This window comes from Scophthalmus maximus, chromosome 21 (genome assembly GCF_022379125.1).
Source record: "Scophthalmus maximus strain ysfricsl-2021 chromosome 21, ASM2237912v1, whole genome shotgun sequence".
Classification (NCBI taxonomy): Eukaryota; Metazoa; Chordata; class Actinopteri; order Pleuronectiformes; family Scophthalmidae; genus Scophthalmus; species Scophthalmus maximus.
This window is the reverse complement of record NC_061535.1, coordinates 3,003,324-3,027,236: the sequence shown is the minus strand read 5'-3', so window position 1 is coordinate 3,027,236 and position 23,913 is coordinate 3,003,324. Positions and strand designations below refer to the sequence as shown.

The following is a 23,913-nucleotide window of genomic DNA, read 5'->3' as shown; positions in this document are numbered from 1 at the left end:
ATTACAAACAATACTTTTATGATGCATTCTACACAAGGTTTATGAGAAAGCTAAAGTAAAGGCCAATTTGGTAAGATATTAAACATAAATTTTTACTGATCCGCTTTTCCATCAGAATGAATTCACTCTCTTTTGATGAGGGTTTGTGTGGCAGGGCATAAGTTACGACATGCTTTCAGTGATAATACTAAATTTGCAACCGTTGCTGTTGACTTTTAATCAGTCAAAACAATTGCTTTTGTGGTTTCAAACACAAACACGTCACTGAAATTTTAAAAGTGAAGTCAAATCACGGTATGCCTCCTAGTTGGTTCGGTTGATCCAGCACTCTTTCCAGCCCTGCCTCTGTCAAAGGGACACATCTGTTGTTGTGTTTTGCAGTGTTGCCGTAGTTTCCTGGAAAAGATGCAGGACCTCTTTGTGGGGGGTATGCTTGTGGGGAACTACATTCAGACCCATGGAAATGGGGAGGGAGGGGATTAGGCCTCCATTGGCACTGGGCCTGACTGTTGCCATGGCATATCTATTGTCCCCCAGCACATGGACATGGCACAGAAACCTCCAATGAACACATTTTTTTCTGGTGCCTTAATGATGTATGTTTTTCTTGTGAAAGTATTTGATCCACTCACTCAAAGGTATTTGAGGTCAGCTTACATCTTATCGTGCAATAAAAGTATGTTGATGCAAAACGATAAACTCGGTATTTGTGTCACTGTAATCTGCATGTTTCTGGAGTCACTATGCATGGAGCCTCAGCTAAACACAGCTCCAACATATCCGCTTTAGTTCCTACACTGTGTTTCAAACCCCCGGTGAGTCTAAGCTCCCAAGTAGTATGAGTCATGAGAGGAAGGTAATCACAGGCAATGATGTGGACCGCTGCAGGGCAAGCCCCGTTGTGGAGGAATACCCTTGAGAAAGTCCAAGCCGTCTGCAAACGACTGCTCATATAGGTGTTGGGATCTTCCTGGCCGCACAGCCAATCCGAGAAGTCGTTCAATAACTCGCCTGCGCCGTTGTCCAATCAGCATGCAGGTTGCAAGCGCTGCTTCCACGCCATTGGTCGAGCTGAGACAAGGGCGTTTTTTTTTTCGCTCGTACCAACAGCACCATCTCTGGCAGGTGTGTGTGTGTGTGTTTGTGCGCGCGCGCGCTCGCTTTCAACCACACCGTAGGCAAACGTTTAGGACGATTGGTGGGCAGTTGTAGGGAAACAGACACACTCTCGGTCGGTAATGTCGTCTTTCGGGGTCGATCGTTTCGCGTCACGCGCCCCCACCTCTCCTCTCCTCTGAAGCCGCCGGGATCGCGGCGAACGAGATGAGCCTCGGGGTTCCCCTCTCGGTCACGGACACTTTCCGCTTCACGGTCGGCGGCGAATTAGACAACCTCTCCGCCACCGCGCAGCTTCGGGGAGAAAAAGACGGAGAAGCCCAACATGTTGCTTCCATCTCGGCGGCGGTGTGAGCGCGAATGAGGGTGGAAGCTCCCGGCCACGGCGGACCTGCGCTCCCGACCCGGAGCCCCCTCGCCTCACCTCGTCCGCCGCCCGCCGCCGTCGTCGTCGTCGCCGCCGCACGCGACATGATACGTTGATGACATTTTTTTTCGGAAGCGGTCGTGCCTTTTGTTGTCATCCGGGGAGACGTGATCCGCGGCTCCGCCGGCGCCACGCAACGCGCACGAGCGGACCTCTTGTTTCTCTCTCTGCTGCGAAAATGAGGAAGCGTTTTCGTGAAGATCCAGAAAATGGCAAGAAGGTCTCGTCGTCCGTGGGCCCGGATTTGAGTGGAATGAGGGGGAAAGGAGCAAATGCAACAAGAGCATGATTTTGTCCCCCCAGACAGAATGACACCCAGGGAGGTGAAACGGCGGCGGTAGAGAAGACGCAGCATCAGTGAAGGCGACCCGGACAAGTTTCCAATCGCTCGTAATGAACAGAAATACTTTGCAGCTCGACAGCACATCGTCTCGACTATATTGAAAGCTTTTTTTTGTTCCGGCTTTTTCTAATTCACCACACATCTATTTTTCACATTGCATTTGTTAACCCTTTTTTCCTTACATATTTGATTTCTATTTTTTAATTTCAATTTTTTTTTAAATATTTCTTGATTCGGATCCAGCCCCGACTATTCAATGGAAGTATGTTATCAGCTGCCGGTTTTGCCTCTAGACAGGCCGGTTCCCAAGCATGTCCTCAGCCGGAGGGGAGCCATTAGTTTCAGCTCCAGCTCCTCTCTCTTCGGGGCCCCTGATCCAAGGCAGCTGTCACAGGTAAAGAAATCACCGTTTTTTTAAAATTTAAACTTAATACCTGTGTCATTCAGAGAGGGACTTTGTTCTCTGGGAAATCACCCAGGCCTTGAACTTGCACATTTTCAAAAAACAACAACGTGAATAATCCACAGGAATCTTGCAGGTGGTTGTTGGATACCCAGGCCCCAACACACACACACACACACAGCATGCAACATTTCCTTATCTGTCAGACTTAAAACACACACACACCAACTAGCCATGTCTTGGAACCAATTTACAGTTGTGCATGTTGCCCACAGATTAAGGGGCCTTTTTGGCTCACACTTTAACCAGCGCTGACGTCGTGAGGCCTTGTGTATACCAGTTTACTCTTGGGACTCGCTGTATTTGTCAGAAGGAGCGTGCCGCACTGATATTTATGTCGGCATCCCCTGACACACTGACAGAAGAAACATAAATCATTGAGTCACACTTGAACTTAACTTCCCTTCTTTCTCAAAAGTCTTGAACTCTTGAAAATGTGCTCTCTGGTGAGCCTGCCTCCATGTTTCTGCACTAAAGGAGTCTTTCGCGTTGTGAGGTAACACTTTTGTTTGACTTTCACGGGAACTGGTGCGGCAGTGCAGTGCATTAGCAAAGCACTGAGTCACGGTTGTGTTCCAGCATGTGCCTCAGAAGGTGAACCATCCATTAGTGCCACTGTCCAGTGCACTTGCTCGGCTCTCTAACATGCGTTCCTTGCGACCGAAGCTCAGGGAAAAGTTGTGCACCAAGTCGGGAGTCAATGAACATCTTCCACCGCAGTGCTTCACCTTTCTGAAATTTAAAAGACATCCTTACTGTTGCTTCAGCAGTTTTGCACATAGGAAGCATGAATGTATTCTCATCCCTTTGGCTCACGTCCTCGCTAGTTGCTCATGAACAGAAATTCCCACAGCACTGCATGGCATTTCCCCAACACATTAACCGAGCTTTAAGTCACTGTCTTTGACCGTCCATTAGTGCTTTGTGCAGGATGTGCTCCACATAGCCACCCATGTGTGTCCGCTTTGAACTTGCCCCACTGTCACAGGCTGCTTGGTCAAAGACCAATTCATGGCCTTCCATAGGTTAGCATCGTCTCGACTGTCAACAGCCCTAAAGGATGCTTATCCTCTGTTGTGGTGGGTTTTTTTTTTTTTCATTGGGTTATAACTCGTTTCAACCCAAGTCACGAAATGTTGGATAAACTGGCTTGACGTGACTTTTTGGAAGACCAGTTGAGCCGACCGCCCGTCCATTCGATCATCCATTCCATACTTTGCAGTCATTATCCTGTCATTCCATCGTTCCAACGCCATGTCTTAGTTAGGAACACTTGTAAAAGTAATCCAAGGTCCTGCAGCGGGGATCCCTTGCTCTGCATGCTAAAGGATGGATAAATTCCTAAATGGCATAAAGCTAGATTGTTCATCCTCTGCACACAAATACGCAAGTGTAAATCTACCCGGCTGGTTCACCACTTGATCTCTCAAGGGGGTCAGAGTTCAATTTCAGTTGGCAGGTGAGAGATGTGTGCTGTTAGTTTTGTTCCTTTTGTTGTGAATAAGAGTCATTTCCCACAAGCGGTGCACTCTGTTGTATTAATTGAGTTTCCTAGTGAAACAATAATGATCTGCGTGTCTTTTCGGGGCACACAATATTAAATTGCATAAGGTTTACAATCACTTTTATGCTTTGTGCATAAATAAGACTAAATTGGAGGGGTCCAGTAATTCAACATGATGACCTGCTGACATAAAGTAGTCATTTGTCTTTTTTTTCTCCCTCCTAAATGTGGCAGAATTCAGTGAGCACGCGTGCACGCATACGACAGTGTCACTCAGCCTTTGTTTCGGAGCAATTAAACTTCTACAAATATTGTTTCGGAGCCCTATTTATGACCATAAGGGTGCATTTGTCCTCGGTGGCTGCTGTGTTTTTGTGTGTGGTTCCACGAGCCTGTTGTTTGTGGAAGCAGGGCTGGACTACCATTGCAGAAAGAGGCAGTTAGACATGTGCCTGGGCTCTGTGGGCAGTGGTTTGGCTCGCTGCCAGATTCACAGATGGCCGTAGTCTCAGTCTCTTTTCTTTCTCTGGCTATCTTGTTCTGCACACTCACAAGCTCCCCTCTTTCTCCTCAACCCCCCCTCTCTCCCTGATGAAGACATTTCCCCTTTTAAACAGAGGACCAACGAGTAGGGTTGAGGACACAGCCGAGTCTCAGAAGAATATGTCGCTCTGTGGTCATGGAATGCCTATGGGTGTGAATATGCTGTTGAAGAGGCGTTGAAAAGTGCAAACAGCATTAAATAAATCGGCTCATTCATCTATTACAATGCCTCTATTGTTTTCATTACAATGCGCGTTTGCCGCTTGTTGATTAATTCCCCAAAGTGAGGTGGAAGATGATTTGAATATTGCTTGTGTGCCAGTACAAACGGGCTTCTCTGGAGTGAACACAATAGGGTGAAATGAAGGAAGGCAAGGAGTAGAACCTTACAAAGGGTCACGTGGTTCCCGTCCAAACTTCAAATCACACTGATATATTTTTGTCCATTCAGTTTCCTTGTGTGATGGCTGTAATGATTTGATACTAGTAACACGCTCACGCGCAGTCATATCATTCTGATGAGGCTGTGTAAAAAAAAAAAAAAAGAAATCCAACAGAGAATCGATAAACGGATGCATGATATTGATGCGGTCTGAGTGGTCACATGGTTTTTGGCGATAATGGGAGGAAAGAAGCTCGGACTGGAAACGCCGATCTGCCGCCATCTCGGCCCATCATATCACAGTCAGAGATACCATCAAGCGTATGTAGGCCGCTGACCCCCGGATCGACTCCTTTTCATTGGAGATCTTTAGGCGCAGGAGATGATGATAGGCCCGTGCGTAAGAATGGGAGATAGTGCTGCTTGTCTCATCCACACTATGGGTGTTTCTGTGCAGAGCCTGATAAGGGATACACTACAGTGCTTCTTTCTGAGGGAGTCACTTTGTTGATTTTAACTGAACCGATAAGGTGTCTGACGTCGTTTCAGGATGTGGTAAGAATGCCGAAGGAGCCACGCAGACTCTTAGCCTGGAGTTTCTCAACCTTTCTCAAAGACTTTAACCCCTCGCGCTGCCAAATAACCCAGGTTTTCTCCGAAGCTTGCGCGAGCGAGCTGGAAAGCGGGATACTGTTTGTTATGAAGTGAGGACGTGAATTATTTAGTAAACATACTGTAGCCCAACCTCACATCCTGTCTTCGTTTAAACATACACACACGCTCCCTGTTTCTCTGCCTGTCTGCCGCTTTCTGTAAGGGCCCCTCTTATCACATGACCATTCTGTTTTTGTGCTGCAGTGACGAGCGCAACCGGCCGTGAGAATGTGGCTCCACATATCAACACACCGAGGGACACGGTGTCAAGGGCTAACCGCTCTGGCTGAATATTAATCATATCTTCTGTAGTCCTACAGACATATGAGATGAGGAAGAGAGACTCTATCTACCAGGCATACTAGTTTTAAACCCCAAAATAGTTGTCCTCAGGGGCACTAGTTTGAGACCTGGGTTTTTGTTTGCCATTCTCAGAAGGTTAAGACAAGGGTGGGGGTGGGTATTAAGCTGACCCAGAGAAGCAATTAGAGCCTGGGGATGATGTTTGAAATGAATGAAATTCCTGTGTAGGGTAGACGGCTTCTGCGAATACAGAACAAGTATCCCCCTCCCCCCACTCCACTTGTGTCATAGAGTACTGCTAAAAGCACATTTATACTAGGCCCCTTAAAGCTCTCTGTGTAAAGACAGCTTAAATCATTTTATGACACTTTACCTTCCAGTAAAAAAGAAAATGGTTGCTGATATATTACTGCTAGACAAGCATGCCGCCCTGGTTTCTGGCAGCAACTCTGCCCTGTCATTTGCCGACTAAGACATTGGGCCAATTCACCCCAGGCCCCTCTTCAAAACCAGCATCCCTCTCTCAAAACACTCGCTGCAGCTGGAGTGTGTCAGTGGTGAGTGTTCTCATAAAACACTCTTACAACAGGTAGACTCCATCTAGTGCTTTTGTGTATGCAGCGGCTGGTACACACACACACACACACACACACACACACACACACACACACACACACACACACACACACACACACACACACACACACACACACACACACACACACACACACACGCTCACTCCAAACCTGCCCGCATTTATGGCCTAGCACTCAGTTACTGGAATGTCCCGTCCCACACTGCACAGTGCTGCAAGAGGTCATAACTCAGAAGGAAGCTTTCAGTTTATGAAAACCATGCAGACTCCTGCTGCTTTTATCTCAGAAATTTACGTGTGTGCATGTGTTTCCTTCTGATATGTCAGTTTTTAGGATTACGGCCAGCTTCCTCATTTGCTTGGCCCTAGCTGACTTACTGACTAAGCAATAGACCTGTCTTCAGCTTAAAGTGAATTTTGAAGCTAAATGATGAAATTAATGCAGGTTTTATATCTTCTTTTGAAATAAGGAGGCGTGAGGATGGTGTACTGTGCACCGGACCATTGCATACCGTTCAAAGGGCGTATGACTACAATATCAGCTCAATCACAATGCTATGATGACAAGAAAGCGTGTTTTTAAAAAAGCCGCTGAGTTGTTTTGCATACGAGTTCTTGCTGTGGCTTTTTGATTTACACATGCAGACACACTACATTGGTCTGTTTGCTTTGAACAAACATTCATGGGAACAAAAAGCAGACACTGCACACACACATTTACAGGCAGAATGTCACCAGATTCCATGAAGGTTGATGGGTCGCTTTATTTTACATTTCTGAACCTCTGTGTAGTCTTTGGCATCTATTTAATGAAATCAGTCAGAAAGTGACAAACACTGAAGCCCTGGGATTCGTCACACAGTCAGGAGTTTTGACACCACGCAACATACTGACCCCAGAAAACTGAGTGGTGCGACCCCATGCAGCCAGACTAAGCCGAGATAAGAAACAGCCATATGTAAACAAGCTTATGAGGAATAGCAGGGCGCACAATAAACGGCTTGTAATGCAAGTAGTAAACTCCAAACAAAACAGAATGTGGCTTGTTCCCCGACTACTGCAAGTAAATTGACTATAACTCTTGGTGTTTGGCGCCCAGACCGCATGACATGTGCCTGTATGTCCCTCACCAATAAGAGTGTTTTACTCAAATTCGTGAAGCTTCATTGAAGTAAAATTGTGCAAATACCTACCATGCCAATTCTGCTTGAATCAAATTCCCTTCTTGCTATGGTTGTAAGACCCAATATTTTCCCTGAAAAATGTTCCGTGGGTTACTTAATTTGAAGTAAAATCATGGGCTCATTTCACACAGGTGTTTCTAAAATTCAGTTTTGAGTAAGCTGCTCACTGTCAAGTCAAGTTCATTTATATAGCAAATTTCGTATGACAAGCATAGACTCAACGACTAACACACAGTTAGGTGTGAGCACCTAACTGTGCACTGCTGAGCTACGTCTCTGGCTTGATTTGGCCATACATAAATATACCTCTATGGAATGATGATGCTTTGGGCGAGGTCAGGTTTTTACAAAAGACTTGTTGTTTTTCTGGATGTTATCACTACCCAGGATACACCAGAAATGGGTAGAAGATGACCTCATTCCTTAAAGGGGCAGTAAGCGATTTGAATCCAATACACTTTTTTGTAAAAAACAGCGAATATTTCCTAAAGGTCCGCTAGCTGTCTGTGTGCAGTTTGTAAACATCACTACCCGACACTTTAAGAAACTTGATAGCGACAGACACTACGACTCAGTGGTTTTGGCCTCTTGGTCTCCCATACCCGCTGCGGGTTCGAGCCCCGGCCAGTGCAGTAAAATCATGAACAACAACAAAGCGAGAAACAAGCTTTCTCCAAAAACGCTGACTGCCCCTTTAAGGGCCATGCTACATTTTTCCCTTTACAACCCAGTTTTGCATGCGCCTGAAGGCCAACAGATTGGCATCAAATAGGTCAGGGCTGGGATTAGAATTTCTGCCAGAGGCTGTGGATCAAATGCAAACTGGAAACCAGTAAGCACAAGTCCCTTAAGCTGTATTTCTGTAATGGCCAGTTGATGCTTGCACCAAGATGTCAGACTCAAGCAATGTCAATTTGTTAAATCCTAGTTTCTCTGTTGAAATTTATGATTCTTCCAACAAAAATGTACTGTTTAAAACAAATGTTTTTGTTTGTTTTGGTGGGTAATTTTAAAACACATTAATAAGGAGATTTGGTTTGGGTTTTTTGCTTCATTAACGGACGTTTGTTGTTCATTTCAGTAAGGCTAACATTTGGACATTTTTGGGGCTTTGTGGCTCTTTTTAAAGGAGCCATAAATCAGCTTATGATCAACTGCAGATTTTCAATTTCAGGGTTTTATCGTTTAGCAGCCGTACAAAGTGTTGAGCTCCTTCTTGTTTCTTTCATGAAATACACACGTTGAGCTAGTCCGTTTACTGTGCAATCGACTTTGCGTGCACACGTTTCGTCTGTCTCTGTTCTCTGTCTCAGGATGAACCAAAATACGAAAAGGCCAATTCTTTTCATAAAAAATCTAAAGCAGTCTGGTAACTTATAATGAAACAAACTTTGTTCTGCCAATTTCTGATGCTGATTTTAAGTGTAAAATAGAGTGAGAAAAGTTTGAGATCCGGCATGCAGCTCAACCATCACGTTACCCACTGCTGCACTACATTTCTGATAAGTGTTTTCTAAGAATTACTGCCAATCACAGTGGTCAATCTTATAAGTTAACTTTAAGAAATCAATTTTGCATCTATGGCATTAGGTTCAAATCCTGCCTTTGACACCCGGCATCTCTGTCTCCCTTATTTTCCGTCACCCTCAGCTGTGAAGCATAACTGCCAGCAACACACAGCTTACAAAGAGACTGAAGTTGACGTTGGACCATGACAGGACCACAGGCGTATGGTTCTGTGTGTGTTGGCACTGCCAGGCATAGCAGGGGTGTGCGTTGTGGGCTGGCCATTTCAAGGGTAAAATTTGACTTTCCCCTGCAGTCACAGTGGGAATATGACATTGACAAAGTGTTTTTTCTGCCGCCGTCTTCCCCAGTGAATGTGTACGTGTGTTTGCCGCAAGCTCTGACCAAAGGGTTTGTTTTGGCCAGTGTTGGCAGGGCTGGTCACACTTACAATGCCAGCCCCGGAGCCAGCAATATCCAGTTCTCAGACGAGCGATATCCTGACACACACACACACTCTTTCTCTCACACACACACACACACACACACACACACACACACAGACACACAGCTCATGCATACATACACACAATCTATAGTGCTCGCACCAACCTGGTGCTGTGTGTAAACACAGAGGCCTGTTGACACTAAAATACAGCTTTGCAGATTACCTACCTCGAGTCAAGCGGTTTGCTTGCTGGTAAAATATTACCTTTAGATTGGCAGCTGTCATGAGCCCAGAGACAGACCGTATGTGTACTTCAATGTGTGACTGTGAGAAGGACATTTGCGGTAATCGTGTGGATATGAAGTAATCAGTATACAAGCTTGTTCAATTGTGTTTGTGATGTGACCAGTTGATAGCTGTCATTTAATAGTCTCAAAATATAGACGTTTGCAGCCCATCACTGTGCTCTGGTTCATTCTCCATTATGTAGGGCCTGAGGTATAGGCCATGTAAGGTATAACTTTGAAACATCTTGGCAGTCTTTGGAGAGAGTTTGGTATTTATACTACGTTTTTATTTCAAGTCATCTCTGCAGCTGCGTTTATGCCTGCCGTCCGCCTCATTGTCCCTCCAAGAAAAGTGAAACCTGCTATTACTTTTCACCGTTAGTTTCTGTAACTAAGTAACCAACTGCAGAGTAGACAATCTGCTTCCTGTTTACACAGGTACGCACATGCTCAGTTTATGTGAAAGGTCACATGAAATATCTCTTCAGGTGTGTTAGGAAGGACAGAGATTAAAACTGAGCGAAAGTACTCGTCTGGACGGAGATTGTTCCAGTTTTAAAAACGCTGTATTGAAACAAAAACGTAGTAGTATGAGTGTTGCCGTTTTTGTGTGAGAGAAATTCGAAAATATCGGGTACTTTTAGTCAAATGCTCCTTCATCAAATTGCTTCTCCCCAAGACATGGTATAAACCCTGCCCATTGTCAGATAATCGGTTGAAAACATCGGTTTTCTGCCGGGGGATATCATCATCATAGGCGTGCAGCTCAGTAGGCATGCAGAACTCTGCAACAGCAGCCCTCTGTGTGCCTGTCATTTGGGGTGTTGCATGTGCATGCCTGGACTGGGTTTACTGGCTACCGATAGACTCTTAATTCTGTGGGAAACACTGGAATGGATAACCCCAGAGTGGAGAGTCGGCCAGGAGGGGGTCCAGGATGTGTGGAGTGCATAGAGAGGTGAGCCAACACGTTAGTGTAACCCGGGCAGCTGTCTGTTGACATAGCAAATATGCAGTAACCACAGTTATACTTGCTTAAACTAACTTTGTGCTACTGACTCTGCTGCTGCAGCTGCCTCCTGGTGAGGGACACCGTTGGCTCTAAATAGTGTATACAAGGGAAGATGAAACAGACAACTTGCCAACATAATTTGCTGCAGGGTTGGGCCAGTGTAAAAAAGTCTAATATCAAGTTAAACACCAGACGGGGCCGGTTAGGTAAATTCTGCCACTATGTGTCGCACTTGACTCAGCAGATACTCTAGAGTATATAATAAATAGTATTAGAAGAGAATGAAGCGGGACAACATCACATCTTTATGTCTCACAACAACCACTAAACTTTGTCGGCTTCAAATATATGAAATGTAGCCCTATTGGCACCCTTTTAATTTGCTTTGATACCAAGTCTGCCACACGTCCTCTCATCATCACTACCACAGAAAACTCATGAACTTTTTCTACTAGACAAACGTGCTCTGTGCATCTTTCCCGCTCCCTTTACTCCATTTTCTGACTCAGTTCGGCGGTTAATAGCGCACGCCCCGTCTGACACGTGTGGCTCTATTAGTCTGTTGTTTAAACAAACATAAAATGATGTTAATGATGTTGTAATATAGCTTATTACTGATTCAATACACGTTTCAATACATACTTGTGCCGTCATGGCATCGGCACAGGTTGCTGATGTTGGTTACTTTTTACCCTGCCAGAATTTGACAAATATTGGCTTCAGCTGGTTGCCTAAAAACAAAATGCCTTTTGGCAAACTGGGATCTTTTATCAATATTTTGGCAACTTGTTCCCCTTCCGAGCAAAACAGAATTACCCTGATCAGAAAATACTGTGTTAGACTGTATTTTTAATAAAATACTGTGTTAGACTGTATTTTTAACAAAATACTGTGTTAGACTGAATGGCACTAGGAAAAAGATGAACTACTCCTGGAGCGTAATCACGGCCATTTTGATCTGTTCTTGGAGGTTTTCTCAGATAAGAAACAGCCTTTACTGGTGGTTTGTCTTGTAGTTTGAGGTTTGTGAATTGTCGGTTTGACACCTGATCCACCTGAGATCCACCTTTTATTTTAAACGTGTTTTCTGTTGAGTATGGAAGGAGATGATATCAAACACAAAGGTTGGATTTACTGAGTATATTTTCTAGTTATTGGTTTATCTTTACGATTGTCCCGTGGGGAGTAGAAATGCTCCCTCGCAAGTATGTTTTACGCTGATGCTCCCCTCCATTTATTGGTCACTTCGTACTTGAAGTGTGCACTGTGCAACTGTATTATCTAGGAAAATATAAATATCGGATCGGGGCTGGGTATCGGTAAATACTAAATATTAAATGACTCGGATGAGGGGCAAAAAACTTCATTGGCACATCCCTACTTTCTAGCATCTTTTGCTTGTGATGCAGCTGCCATAAGTGTTGAGTTTAGATTATCAGATTGATCTTAAACTTAAATTTAAAGATGCCAACCAGAATTTCTTAATTAATTCATTGTTATAATAACAGCAAATGATCTGCAATTGAGGAATGGGCAGTTGTTAGGCCACATGGGGGCCGATTTATTTGGGATCATTTCAATTTCTGGGAAATGCCGTGCGTACACGTGTTTCTCACATTACTGATGCTGTATCAATCTGATGATATGGAGCTGGAACTTCTTTATTAGTGTAACCGTTTATGCACACAAACACACACACACACACAGCAGATTGTGTGTGTGTGGGGAACGGAAGCACTTCATTACTCCACTAACCAGGCTAAGTGAATGCTCCAAAGATTGCTTGTATTTTTGTATTCATTGTGTGTGTGTGTGTGTGTGTGTGTGTGTGTGTGTGTGTGTGTGTGTGTGTGTGTGTGTGTGTGTGTGTGTGTGTGTGTGTGTGTGTGTGTGTGTGTGTGTGTGTGTGTGTGTGTGTGTGTGTGTGTGTGTGTGTGTGTGTGTGTGTGTGTGTGTTTTGGGGATATGAAGTAGTAATTATTAAGTTGATGTCATATAAATGCAACATTATACTCGTACAAACCTTGGACAGTTGTTAATGATGTTTCTTGTTGTTTGTTCAGCGACGAGGGGCCATCTCCTATGACAGCTCTGACCAGACAGCGCTGTATATTCGTATGCTAGGTAAGTCTTTTACCACTCTTGCTGCATAGACACGTGCATATTCACCAAGCACACAATTACACACACACTTTGCAGACATTAGTGGGTGTAGCTCCCTGCATGACGAAGATGCATCTAGGAAGCAACCAGATCAGCCTGGGCTCTTCTTATCAATAAGGTTGTTATGGATAATGGTGCGATTAGAGCTCGGCGGTACCCTTGACATCAGTCTACCGCACACAGATGTGCCTTCACGTGCAACTTTTACCACCCGAATTAATAGATCTAATGCTGTTGGCTTGGAGTGAGCGGGGACAAAGCGAGAGGATAGAATTGTTCAGTGTTATCCTGTCGGTGTCTCTCATAGTTATCAGATCGCTGCTGTGGAGCGTAGTGAGTGGGCAGGGAGCATTAAAACAGTTGGAACACTTTAGGGCTTACTCGTGTCTTTGTTGAACTCCTGTTTCCTGTAGCTTCCACATACTGTTGCCTTACTTCACTCCTCTCCAGCTGGAAAAGGCCCTTGAGTCGACCGCTGCCATGTGTGTCTCGTCACTGTAACAGCAATTTATTGAGCCGACGGAAGGAGCTTTGGCTCTTTAATCATTTTACTTGGCTAAGTATGATGGCAGTCTCCTACGTCACTGGCATAAAGCATCTGTCTCGGCAGATTTTATATTAAATTGAGTGTGAGGAGAGGCACGCTAATGCAGACTTGTGTTTGCGCGGCCCCGGGGTTTCAGTCCGCCAAGTTAATGCTGATGCGCTTTCAAATAGCGAGACTCTGAGCTTTCACCACATCAGTTATAATGACATGACCTACATCAACCCAAGAGCACCAGCACTAATGCAGTGCAGGGGAAACATGGACCCTGTCACTCTTAAAAAACACTAATCACACAAGCACACACACAGACACACACGTGCTGAACCCCGGCAAATGCATCTGCAGATGTGACAGATGTACATGAGCACCCACACGCACACACACACACACACACACACACACACACACACACACACACACACACACACACACACACACACACACACACACACAGTAACTGTGCACATGAAATGCCACTGACATGGATTCACTCTACACTGTCTATGCTAACAGCTTTAGAAGCAGCTTTTTAAAAAACTATGTTAAACGTCATCATGCCTTGAATTTGTAATTCTTAGTCTTTTGATATTTTGATAGGAGCTTGTGTAGTATTCAAACAGCTGTTTGCAAGTAAGTAATGTGCTGGTTGGGGGAACACAACTTTGTGACTGCTTTGAATTTAATTCTAATGCACACATGAGGGAATCAGCGGTGCCAAGCCGGAAAACATACCATTGCACTGTTTTAGCACCTTGATCAGCATAGTTGCCTTATAGTGTCTGGCTATATATAGAGATTTGCCTGGAACGTGACACTAGCATTTTATTCCATCAGTGTCATGGCACCATCCTGTCATTTGATTATGCTCTCACTGCTCCCGACTGCAGTCTGCAAGCAGACTGGCCTGTCCCTGTTCCTCTGCCTGACTAATGTAACAATCATAGATGAACTACAGATCACTCTCAGTGGGTCTGAGGACTAATAGTAGAGCAGACTGTTCTGACATGACATGGCATGCTCAGCTGTTTGACCCACTTGTCTGTTCCATTGAGTCTTCTCTTCTGGGACATTGGTGTGCGTGTTTGTGTATGACTATTCCCGCACATGGACAGTGTATACCAGACTTGGGCCAAATAGTATTTACAAAATCACATCATCTCCTTTTTTTTGTATGCTTGGAGTACCAAAATGTTGGGTTTTACCACGAGTCAATAGAGAGTTAAGCTCGGTCTTTTTTTAAAGATGGAATTGTTGTGAAAAGCTGAAACTTGAAACAGTATATGTACATTTATTAACAGGTTGAAACAACAGAAAACCATACCTTGTTATTTTTACAAAGATCATAGATTTATTATTTTGTTTATATTCCACAATAGTTATAGTTCCCTTGAGGCTTGGACCCTTTTTTTTCCTAACGAAATAGAAACAGAAACCAGTTAATATCTAACAAAATAACTCAAACTAAGCTGGACACACAGTTGTAAGTAAAGATGTATTTCTATTAGTGATATTTCGATTCCAATACCAATATTGTAAATGCCTGTGATTGGCATCGGTGAGTATGCCAATATGATTACCGATCCAATACCAAGTCTTTAAAGAAGTTTCTCCCAGATAAAACTTTTGCGGCACTTGCACTGTATTGACACTGGAAGATACAGAACAGGCTTTATAGTGGTGAAGAAGAAGTGATATCCGGTAGTGTAGCATTAGCCAGAGCTAGCAAAAATGTCATGTGAAAGGAATTGTTTTTTATTCCTAGATTTATTTAGTTTTGAACTTGCTGTTATTCTGTTTTATACTGTTACTGTTCTGTTTGAAGCTTGAAAGATCTTTTATTTTACAAGCTGTGGCTGCACTTTAACAGCTATTTAAAGGAAGTAATTGTTGTTTATTATTCTTGTCTGCTCTCTTTCAGTTATGACGTCAAACTAGATAATAAAAGAAGTTCTATGTCATTCATTCTCTGTATGTATCTGTTTTTCAAAGGGTGTAACCTGAAACAGGCCAAACAACATTGATGGCTATCATCACTTCCAAACAGCTTTTGTAGCATACAGCCATAACATTATATAAGTTGTTATTCTTCTAAATGCACTGGTATCGGATCGGTACTCGTTAAAATCCAGGTATCGGTAAGGCAAAATTTGTATCGGAATATCTTGAATATCTACAGTACTTTTAAAATCAAAAGTAACAAAGTGCTTCACTAAAAGCATTTAGTACAAATACCAAGCAGGCATAATAGTAACAAACACAAAAGCAACACAATACAGTTTATTAAACATCAGTATAATTGCCAATTTAGTAAAGAGAGGAGAATATTAGTGAGTTGTAAACTCTCCTCTATATTAGTGTTGCCAGAAAACCAGAATCACTTTCAGCTTTTTTAGAAGGATCAATTGAAGACATTTTTTGCTATGAAAAATATTCTTGACAAGAAGTGAGTGAACACTTTTGCAAATCTCTCCATTTATGTCTACGTTTGTCTTAAAATATGGTTTGATCTTCATCTAACATTTATGAACAATCGGAAAATTATTTTGACTAATAACACACAAATTATTGTATTTTGTTCCGGTCCATGTTGAATAAGTCATTCAAACGTTCAGTGTAGGGTGGAAAAAGTATGTGAACCCTGGGGCCATAATAACATCAACAAAAGCTGAAGTTGGGAGTTAGCAAACCTGGAGTCAAGGCAAAGAAACAAGATTGGAGGTGTGGGTGAGAGCAACTTTGACCCTCAAATATTTTTTTATATATAATAGGAAAGCGATCGCCGAAGACCTACAGACTAGAATCGATTTGCATAAAGCTGGAAATGCTTTTCAAAGAAATCTTAAAAAAGTGTAGATATGCATCTGTCCACAATTTGACTAACTCTATGGAGATTATTTCGTTCTGTGGCTACTCTCCCTAAATGTGGGCGCCCAGCTAAGAAAACTCCAAACAGAATGACCCCAGAGTAACAGCTAATGGCTTGAATGAAGCTCTGGAGCTGGTTAGCATTTCTTTTCAGGAGTCTAGCGTATCCAAAGCGCTGTCCTCCAGCTGAAGGACCAGCAGTAGTTGGGCGAGGCAGCAGGACAATGGCCCAGGACATCAAAGTAAATGTTCCACAGAAATGACTTCAAACCAAGAACATCTGCCTTTTTGGATCGGCCCTTTTAGAGCCCCGACTTTAACTCTAGAGAGCTGTTCACGTCATCCCTGACGGGGTCGCCAGCTTATCGCAGGTGTGACATACAGCAGGGAGACAAACAACCATTCAAGCTCTCACCTACGGGGCAATTGAGAGTTTCCAATTATCCCGAGATGCATTTCTTTGCCCCGTGGGACGAAGCGGGAGGAAGCCCGGAGAAAACCCACATGAATTCCACACAGAAGGGGAAACTCCCTGTCCGGCCATCAGGTCGAAGCCAGAGCCTTCGTACAGTGCTAACCACTGTACCACCGTGCCGCCCCCATTCTCATCAGACAAACATACGGCGGAGCTGAAGCGACTCTTTGGGGAACAACGGTCCAAAATTCCTCTTGAATGTCGTGCATCACAGGAATTGCTTGTTTGCAGTCATTGCTGCCAAAAGAGGTTTTGACCAGTTACCAAAAATCGAAGGGTTCACAAATTTTTTCCACCAGCTGTGTGAATGTATCCAGTAAAGACGCAACGATTGTCAGGGTTTGTGTGTTATTAGCTTAAGCACATGGTGTTTGTATATTCTCTTGACTTAGATGAAGATCAGATCACATTTTATGACTTGAACGAAGTTATGAAGTTATAAAAGCTCCTTCCACATGCTTCACATTCTTTTTCTTGCCGCTGTGTGTTGTTTGGCTAGAGCAAGTAGAAGACAGGCTCGCTTACAAAAGGTTAGGGCCGCCGCTGTGGTAAAGCCTATCCTTGTGGCACTTAAGCAAGATATAAATTCCATTATATGATGCAAAAAAAACAAAACTACTTGGCCCCGCACATTCATACACTATATTACACGCAGCATGAATCTTGAGGAAATAAGTGCTGATTTCTTCTAGGAGATGTGAGAGTGAGAAGTCAGGTTGGATTTGAGCCGGAACGAAGAAGCTCCCATCCATATCTGTGCATCGACTTCCGAACTCTTCACAGTGAGTATGAACATGTGCATGTGACTGATTATGAGCCACTTCCATTTTTATCAAACTTGAAGCTCCACACAGTTTGTTCCTCTCCAACAAGATTTGCAGATGTTTGTTCTCTGCTTTCACACACTATTTCTCACGATGACGAAAAAGACCAAGGTGTGTCAATTGAAACCTTGTGTGATGATGATCAAAAGCTTTCTGAATTAGGTGTGTGATTAAATAACTTTCATACACACTGAAACCTTTTTATTAAACCGTTACACACACACCTTTCTTCTTTGGCTACATCTACACTACTCTGTTTTAGTTTTAAAACGCATCACTGCTGCTATGTTAACGCCTGCCGTCCAACTTTTCAAGCCCCTAAAACTGATAAAGTTTAGAAATGCAGCTGGCTCCATTTTAGTATGAAAACTTCGGGGCTGCGCTGTATGAACGATCAAAAACATTTATTAAAAGTCCCCCACATTCGCTTCCTGATTGGTTCTTATCAGTCGCGACTAGACAACCGGCAGTGAAGGCAAAATATTGTAAATACTTCATGTCAATAACAGTTCCACCTCGTTGTCGCTCCAAGAGAAGAAATCCTTGCTCTTTGCCTTTCACCATTGTTGTTTCTTGTTCTTAGTATTTTCTTTAAGAAAGCAACCAACTGTAGAGTAGACAACCTGCTTCCTGTTTACACCAGCACGCACATGTTCAGTGTACATGACTGGTCACATGATATGTGTTTTCAGATAATATGGACAGAGAGTTTTAAAACAACATTTCTAAGAGTAATATTTTAAAACAAAAATGTATGTGTGTGGATGTAGTGTGTGTGTGTGTGTGTGTGTGTGTGTGTGTGTGTACATGTTTGTACATGTGTGTGAGAGAGAGATTTTCACCCAAAAATAATCCTACCTCATGCTGACGTGTTTCCGGTTCACAGCCAAGGTTTATTCAGACATAGTGTGTGTGCATACGTGCGTTTGTGCATGTGCGCGTGTGTGCATGCGTGTGTGCGCGCGTCAGAGAGACCACTGACAAAGCATGTCTGCTGTGTGATGCCAGACGAGAGGCTTATGAGTGGGCGGCTGTGTCAGCAGTGACTGTTTTTGTATCGCCGCGTTGGTGTCAGAACCCCACCGAGTTTGTGCGACCCAGACGGTTCTCTGAGCCTAATGAGCCTCTGAAATAAACATTTCCCGGAAATTGTTGCCGTTCTCACGTGTTGCATCTTTTTGTATAATTTTTGTTTTGGTGTGTGTGTGTGTGTGTGTGTGTCTGTGTATGCAGCACGGTTGGGCTGTGGTTCCACGACGGCCAGCTCTGTTCCTGAACGGAGGGTCCACAGACTGCTCAGCTTCCAGAGGTACCTGCACTCATCCCGCCTGCTGCGAGGGGTCCCCCAGCAGATCCCCCTCCACCTCCTCGATGAAGACTACACTGGACAGGCCCGAGTATGGCACCCACCTTCATTTAATGACGCCACAATGAGACTTGCACACGAACTGTGCGTTGTTGAGACGACATCACTAATTGTGTTTCTCTTTTCCCTCTTCTCTTGTAGTGCATGCTGGGAAAAGTCGCAAACTGGAATTTTGACATTTTTCTCTTTGACAAGTTGACTAACGGTAGGTCAAATATGATCAAATGCTCTGGAGAATCAAGTTACAACTCAGCTTCAGTTTCAAAGTGTTACCAATGGTGCCATCTGTTGGATGGCCAGCACCGAGCATTTACTGTATGAAAATTAAGTTATTGAATCACTTTATTTTTACGTTGTGAAGACAAAAACACATCATATTCATGCAGTTGTGGGTCTGTCAAAGAGAACACACGACTTGTGATGTCGACTTGTGTGATAATTAAGTTTGAAAAACAATTCTCTAAGGTAAATTTAAAGTGAAAAGGCCTCAAAAAGCAACACTCTCTTCACTTTGAACCACAAGTTAACGTTCATACAGGATGAATATTAAAAGTAATTCATATTTCTGCACTGACCGCAGCCTCAATAGATCAGAATGTGCTCCGACATGTGTTCTGCCACGTACCCGTCTCGACACGTTGACTGTGAACCTCAAAGACAGGAGGAAAGTACGACGGTGCTCAGAGTCGTAGAAGAAACTAATATTAAAAATCCCTCAAGTAATGGAGAGGGAACTAAGGTAGATTCAGTACAAGTGAGCTCCCCAATAAGAAAAAAAAATAACTCGTAAGACCCTTAGCATGACAGATATGTTATATGATATTTATATAATATTTCACATTGTCTATGTCATTCATCCAGGTCAAAGTTTTCTGAAAAGGTGTTGAATCGGGAGCAACTGACTTGGTTGTAGTTTCTTGAAGACGTTGGGAGTGCGGGCAGTGATGACTGTTTCAGCGACAGTTGGCCAACTACCACCACCACTCACATAGTTGAAGCAGAGCCACGAGTCGATTCCTCAAACTCTGTGCCTCTTTTCCTGACTGCGCCTGTGAAATAAATAGTATATTAAATATGATAAATAGTCAGTGTGTTGGAGCGTATCCCTATGGATGGAGGGTCCCTTCGCTGCTGAACCGTTATTGTTGGTAATATCATAAATTATGTTTGATCTCACATGCGTGAGTCCATATACGCCGGTGCCTTCTTTTTTAGGGTTCGGCACACAGATTACACACTTTTCTCTCTTGTCAGCGTTCTTCTTCTATGGTTAACACAAACTTCTCTGCTCTGAGGTGAAACTGCTTCACGAAACTCTAGCCAAGTGCAGTTGCTCCCGACTCAACACCCTTGTGAATATTTTACAGTGCAACAGGGAAGGCGGAGCGCTCACTCTGCTCTGTCTTCTCGCTCAGGAAACGGTCTGATCAACCTGACCCTCCACCTGCTGAACCAGTACGGCCTGGTGGAGCTCTTCCAGCTGGACATGGTCAAACTCTGGAGGTTCCTGGTCATGGTCCAGGAGGACTACCACAGCGACAACCCCTACCACAACGCTGTGCACGCTGCAGATGTCACACAGGCCATGTACTGCTACCTGCAGGAACCCAAGGTGAGAGACGAGATGTTGTTGTTCCTTTTGGCCTGAGATTCTACATTTTTCTTTTTTTTTTAATTTGAAGGAAAATTGCTTTTGTTCTTTCTTTTCTATCTAAGCGACACATGTTGCAAGCTAAGGCTTCTAGCAGTGGACAACTAACAGTGCAGTCATTAATCCATCTGAGAAATGTTCTAACATGGTTTTTATGTACGGATGATATTTAAATCCAAGAGAAATGTCAGCATATAACTATATTATATATACTATAAGCCCTGTAAGTGCTTCAGTAAAGCAGTGCTGTATTTGAATCGTCAGTCATTGTGATCTTTTTGCTCTTGTCTTGTGTGCAGCTTGCAAAGTCTCTGACCTCCTACGACATTCTGCTGGGACTGATAGCAGCCGCCACTCACGACCTGGACCATCCCGGGGTCAATCAGCCGTTCCTCATCAAGACTGACCACTATCTCACGACACTGTATAGGGTAGGACCCCGTGACGTTTACTTGTTTAGACCCTCCAGAACTGACTTCTAGATGTACCGACATTAAATGCGCTGTGTGCACAATTCCTCCTTTTGAACTCACAGAATACCTCGGTTCTGGAAAACCACCACTGGAAGTCAGCAGTGGGCCTCCTCAGAGAGACCGGGCTGTTCTCCCACCTGCCTGCTGAAGACAGGTCAGTTCCGATACCGACAGATGCCCCGCTCTGCGCTGATACCAGATTTTGTGTAATAATAAATGTGCTTCTGACCCCAAAGACTAAACCTGGAGAGGGATTTGGGCTCCTTGATCCTGGCGACAGACATCAGCAGACAGAACGATTACTTGTCCAGGTTTCGCCTGCACCTGGACCAGGGGAACATTTGCTTGAGCCAAGCCAGCCACCGACACTTCATCCTACAGGTCGGTTTACCTCGCACCGCCGTCCAGGCAACAACGACTTCTGCATCCTAGGGGAAAACTCCGGGCTCTGATTTTTGTTTGCTTTTCTCCGCACCCTGTGCAGATGGCTCTGAAGTGTGCGGACATCTGTAACCCCTGCAGACCCTGGGAGCTGAGCAAGCAGTGGAGTGAGAAAGTGACGGAGGAGTTCTTCCAACAAGGTTGTCTTCATTTCTGCTGCTTGCTTATGTTGTGTCTTGTGGTCTTAAACTATTATTATTACTTTAGCTAGTATGTACATGTTGTATTAATATTGTATTTCATTATGCTCCTGTAGGAGACATTGAGAAGAAGCACAAACTCGAAGTTGGCCCACTTTGTGACAGAGAGACGAACTCAGTCGGAAACATTCAAATGGGTAAAGCAGGCGTCCTGTACATTTTTGTGCTGTACCTAATATTTAGCCTTAATCTGCATCTGCCGCCTCTCCCCACCCATCTCAGGCTTCATGACGTACGTGGCGGAGCCGCTGTTTGCCGAGTGGGCCCGTTTCTCCGACACCCGTCTGTCTCAGACCATGCTGGGCCACATGGGGCTGAACAAGGCCAGCTGGGACGGCCTGCAGCGGGAACAGAGCTCCGTCTCTGGGGAGGCAGAGTGCGGCGGAGCCAGCGGCGGCGCAGGGGACGTTGGCGCCGCCAGACGAGATTCAACCGCAGGAGGAGCCAGCTCCAAAGAATTACCTCAGGGAAACAGAGAATCCTGACACTCCTTGTGCGCCCTCTCACCCCACCCCCTGATCCAGGCCTCAAGGTCTGACCACACACTGGGAGCCATGTGGTGCATCCAACAGCCTGCAGCCCCACCGCCCCCATTCATGTTTTGTTTGCTTTTGCCTCCCACCTTGATAAACCACTGATTTAATTTAATTTATTTAATTTTTAATTCCTCTTTTTTTTGGCATAGAGCAATACATAGATACCTCATTTGGCTTCTGCTGTATTTTCTGTTATTTGCTTTGTTTTATTTATTTGTCCACTGTAGTTTTTGGCATTACTGACTGAACATACCCCTTCCTCTGTCGGTGAACTTCAGTACTTCAGATTGTACTGAATCTGAAGAAGACATTTTCTGGTATTTTTGAAGTGCCATTTGAAAACAAAAGATTGAAGAATGAACTGAACTGAGACAACTGGAGTATTCAGACACGAGACCCTCCTAAGACTTTAAAGTAATGCCGTGTTGCGTTGAAGATTCTTCCTCATGTAAAAAAGAAAGAAACAAAACAAAAACAATGTGACAAGCCCAGTCCTTTTGCTGCCTCTATGAAGACTGTTTACGCATCTACTTGTTTGTCACTACTTTCTCTCTAACTGAAGTGAATCGTGTCGGCTCTTTGGTTTGCCTTTTCGAAACACCGACCTGAAAAACCACTCGTTTGAACTGTCGTCCCACTGTTGAAGCCATGAGCAGAATCGTACTCAGACGCACCGGATGCCATAAGTAACTCCACCTCTGCGAAAAAATGTGTTCTTGCACTCCCAAATAATATTGATGATGTTGGTGGTGCAGCTTTGTCTCCGTGACCTCTCCAAGACTACCTGCGAAGGTGTCACAGAAATTCTCCCTTTGTTTTTTCCCCCCCTGACGTTTCAGAATCTTCCAGTGCTGGTTGAACTCGGGACAGCTCCCCCTCCCAGACTGGAGATCAGTTACTCACTGCACATGTATCTTACCTGGAATGCCACTCAGTGCAACTCCACTCGCTCAGGGTTTTGCCGGTCTCTTATTAAGAGGGAGAGGAGGTAGGAGGCGACTGCGGGCGATTCAAGGTTTTATTTGGGGGGGGGGGGGGGGAATCTACTGAAGGAGACTCTCCGCAGAATGTCTTTCACAGCCACATGCAACCTAAAGGACTGCTCAATTGTTGCCTTATAACTATGCACAAACTATGCTAAGTGACCAAACCAACTCCTGTTCCGATCAAGTGCATGGTGTGCTTGTTTATGAATGCACTGTCCAATCCCTTGGCCTTTTTTGTTGCGAGGAACAACTCCAGCTGTCCTATATATATTTTATTTTTATTTTTTTGTTTTTCTGTACGGAAACAAAACAGTCGAGTGACTTTGAACATTCCATTTCTTTGTGTTTGGTTCGTCTACTTTGATTCTGTATAGTGGCACAACTCGGGTTTGTGTTGGAACATTTTGAAAGATAACAGGTGCTTTTCTTACTTTAGCTGATTTGTATTTTGCTGTAAGTGCTGTAAGACTGTTGATAAAACTGTTTACAATTTGTTGCGACAGCCATTTTCGGGAAGACTTCAGCGTCGAGCCAGATTTTGTAAGAGCTTTGCTGTATTGACATTTTTGATACACGCCTGTTGCAGTTAAAATTTGAATAAAAACCTGTTGTTGACAAA

General features: G+C 44.1%; 1 protein-coding gene across 5 annotated transcripts; it reads left to right on the top strand.

Moving 5' to 3' along the window:
• Positions 1 to 1,134: 1,134 nt before the first annotated feature.
• pde7a (phosphodiesterase 7A) lies at positions 1,135 to 23,913 on the top strand. Of its 5 annotated transcripts, XM_035618566.2 has the most exons (14): positions 1,135 to 1,763; positions 1,847 to 1,933; positions 2,130 to 2,280; positions 12,831 to 12,891; positions 17,510 to 17,599; positions 18,875 to 19,038; positions 19,149 to 19,212; positions 20,423 to 20,619; positions 20,958 to 21,089; positions 21,194 to 21,285; positions 21,368 to 21,512; positions 21,616 to 21,712; positions 21,829 to 21,909; positions 21,995 to 23,913. In XM_035618566.2, exons 3-14 carry the CDS (start codon positions 2,143 to 2,145, stop codon positions 22,255 to 22,257), a joined length of 1,524 nt encoding a protein of 507 aa, XP_035474459.1. In that variant the 5' UTR covers positions 1,135 to 1,763; positions 1,847 to 1,933; positions 2,130 to 2,142; the 3' UTR covers positions 22,258 to 23,913. The 5 variants fall into 5 exon arrangements, with proteins under 5 accessions (XP_035474459.1, XP_035474458.1, XP_035474457.1 ...); XM_035618565.2 differs by having other exon boundaries at positions 1,847 to 2,280; XM_035618564.2 differs by having other exon boundaries at positions 1,135 to 1,933.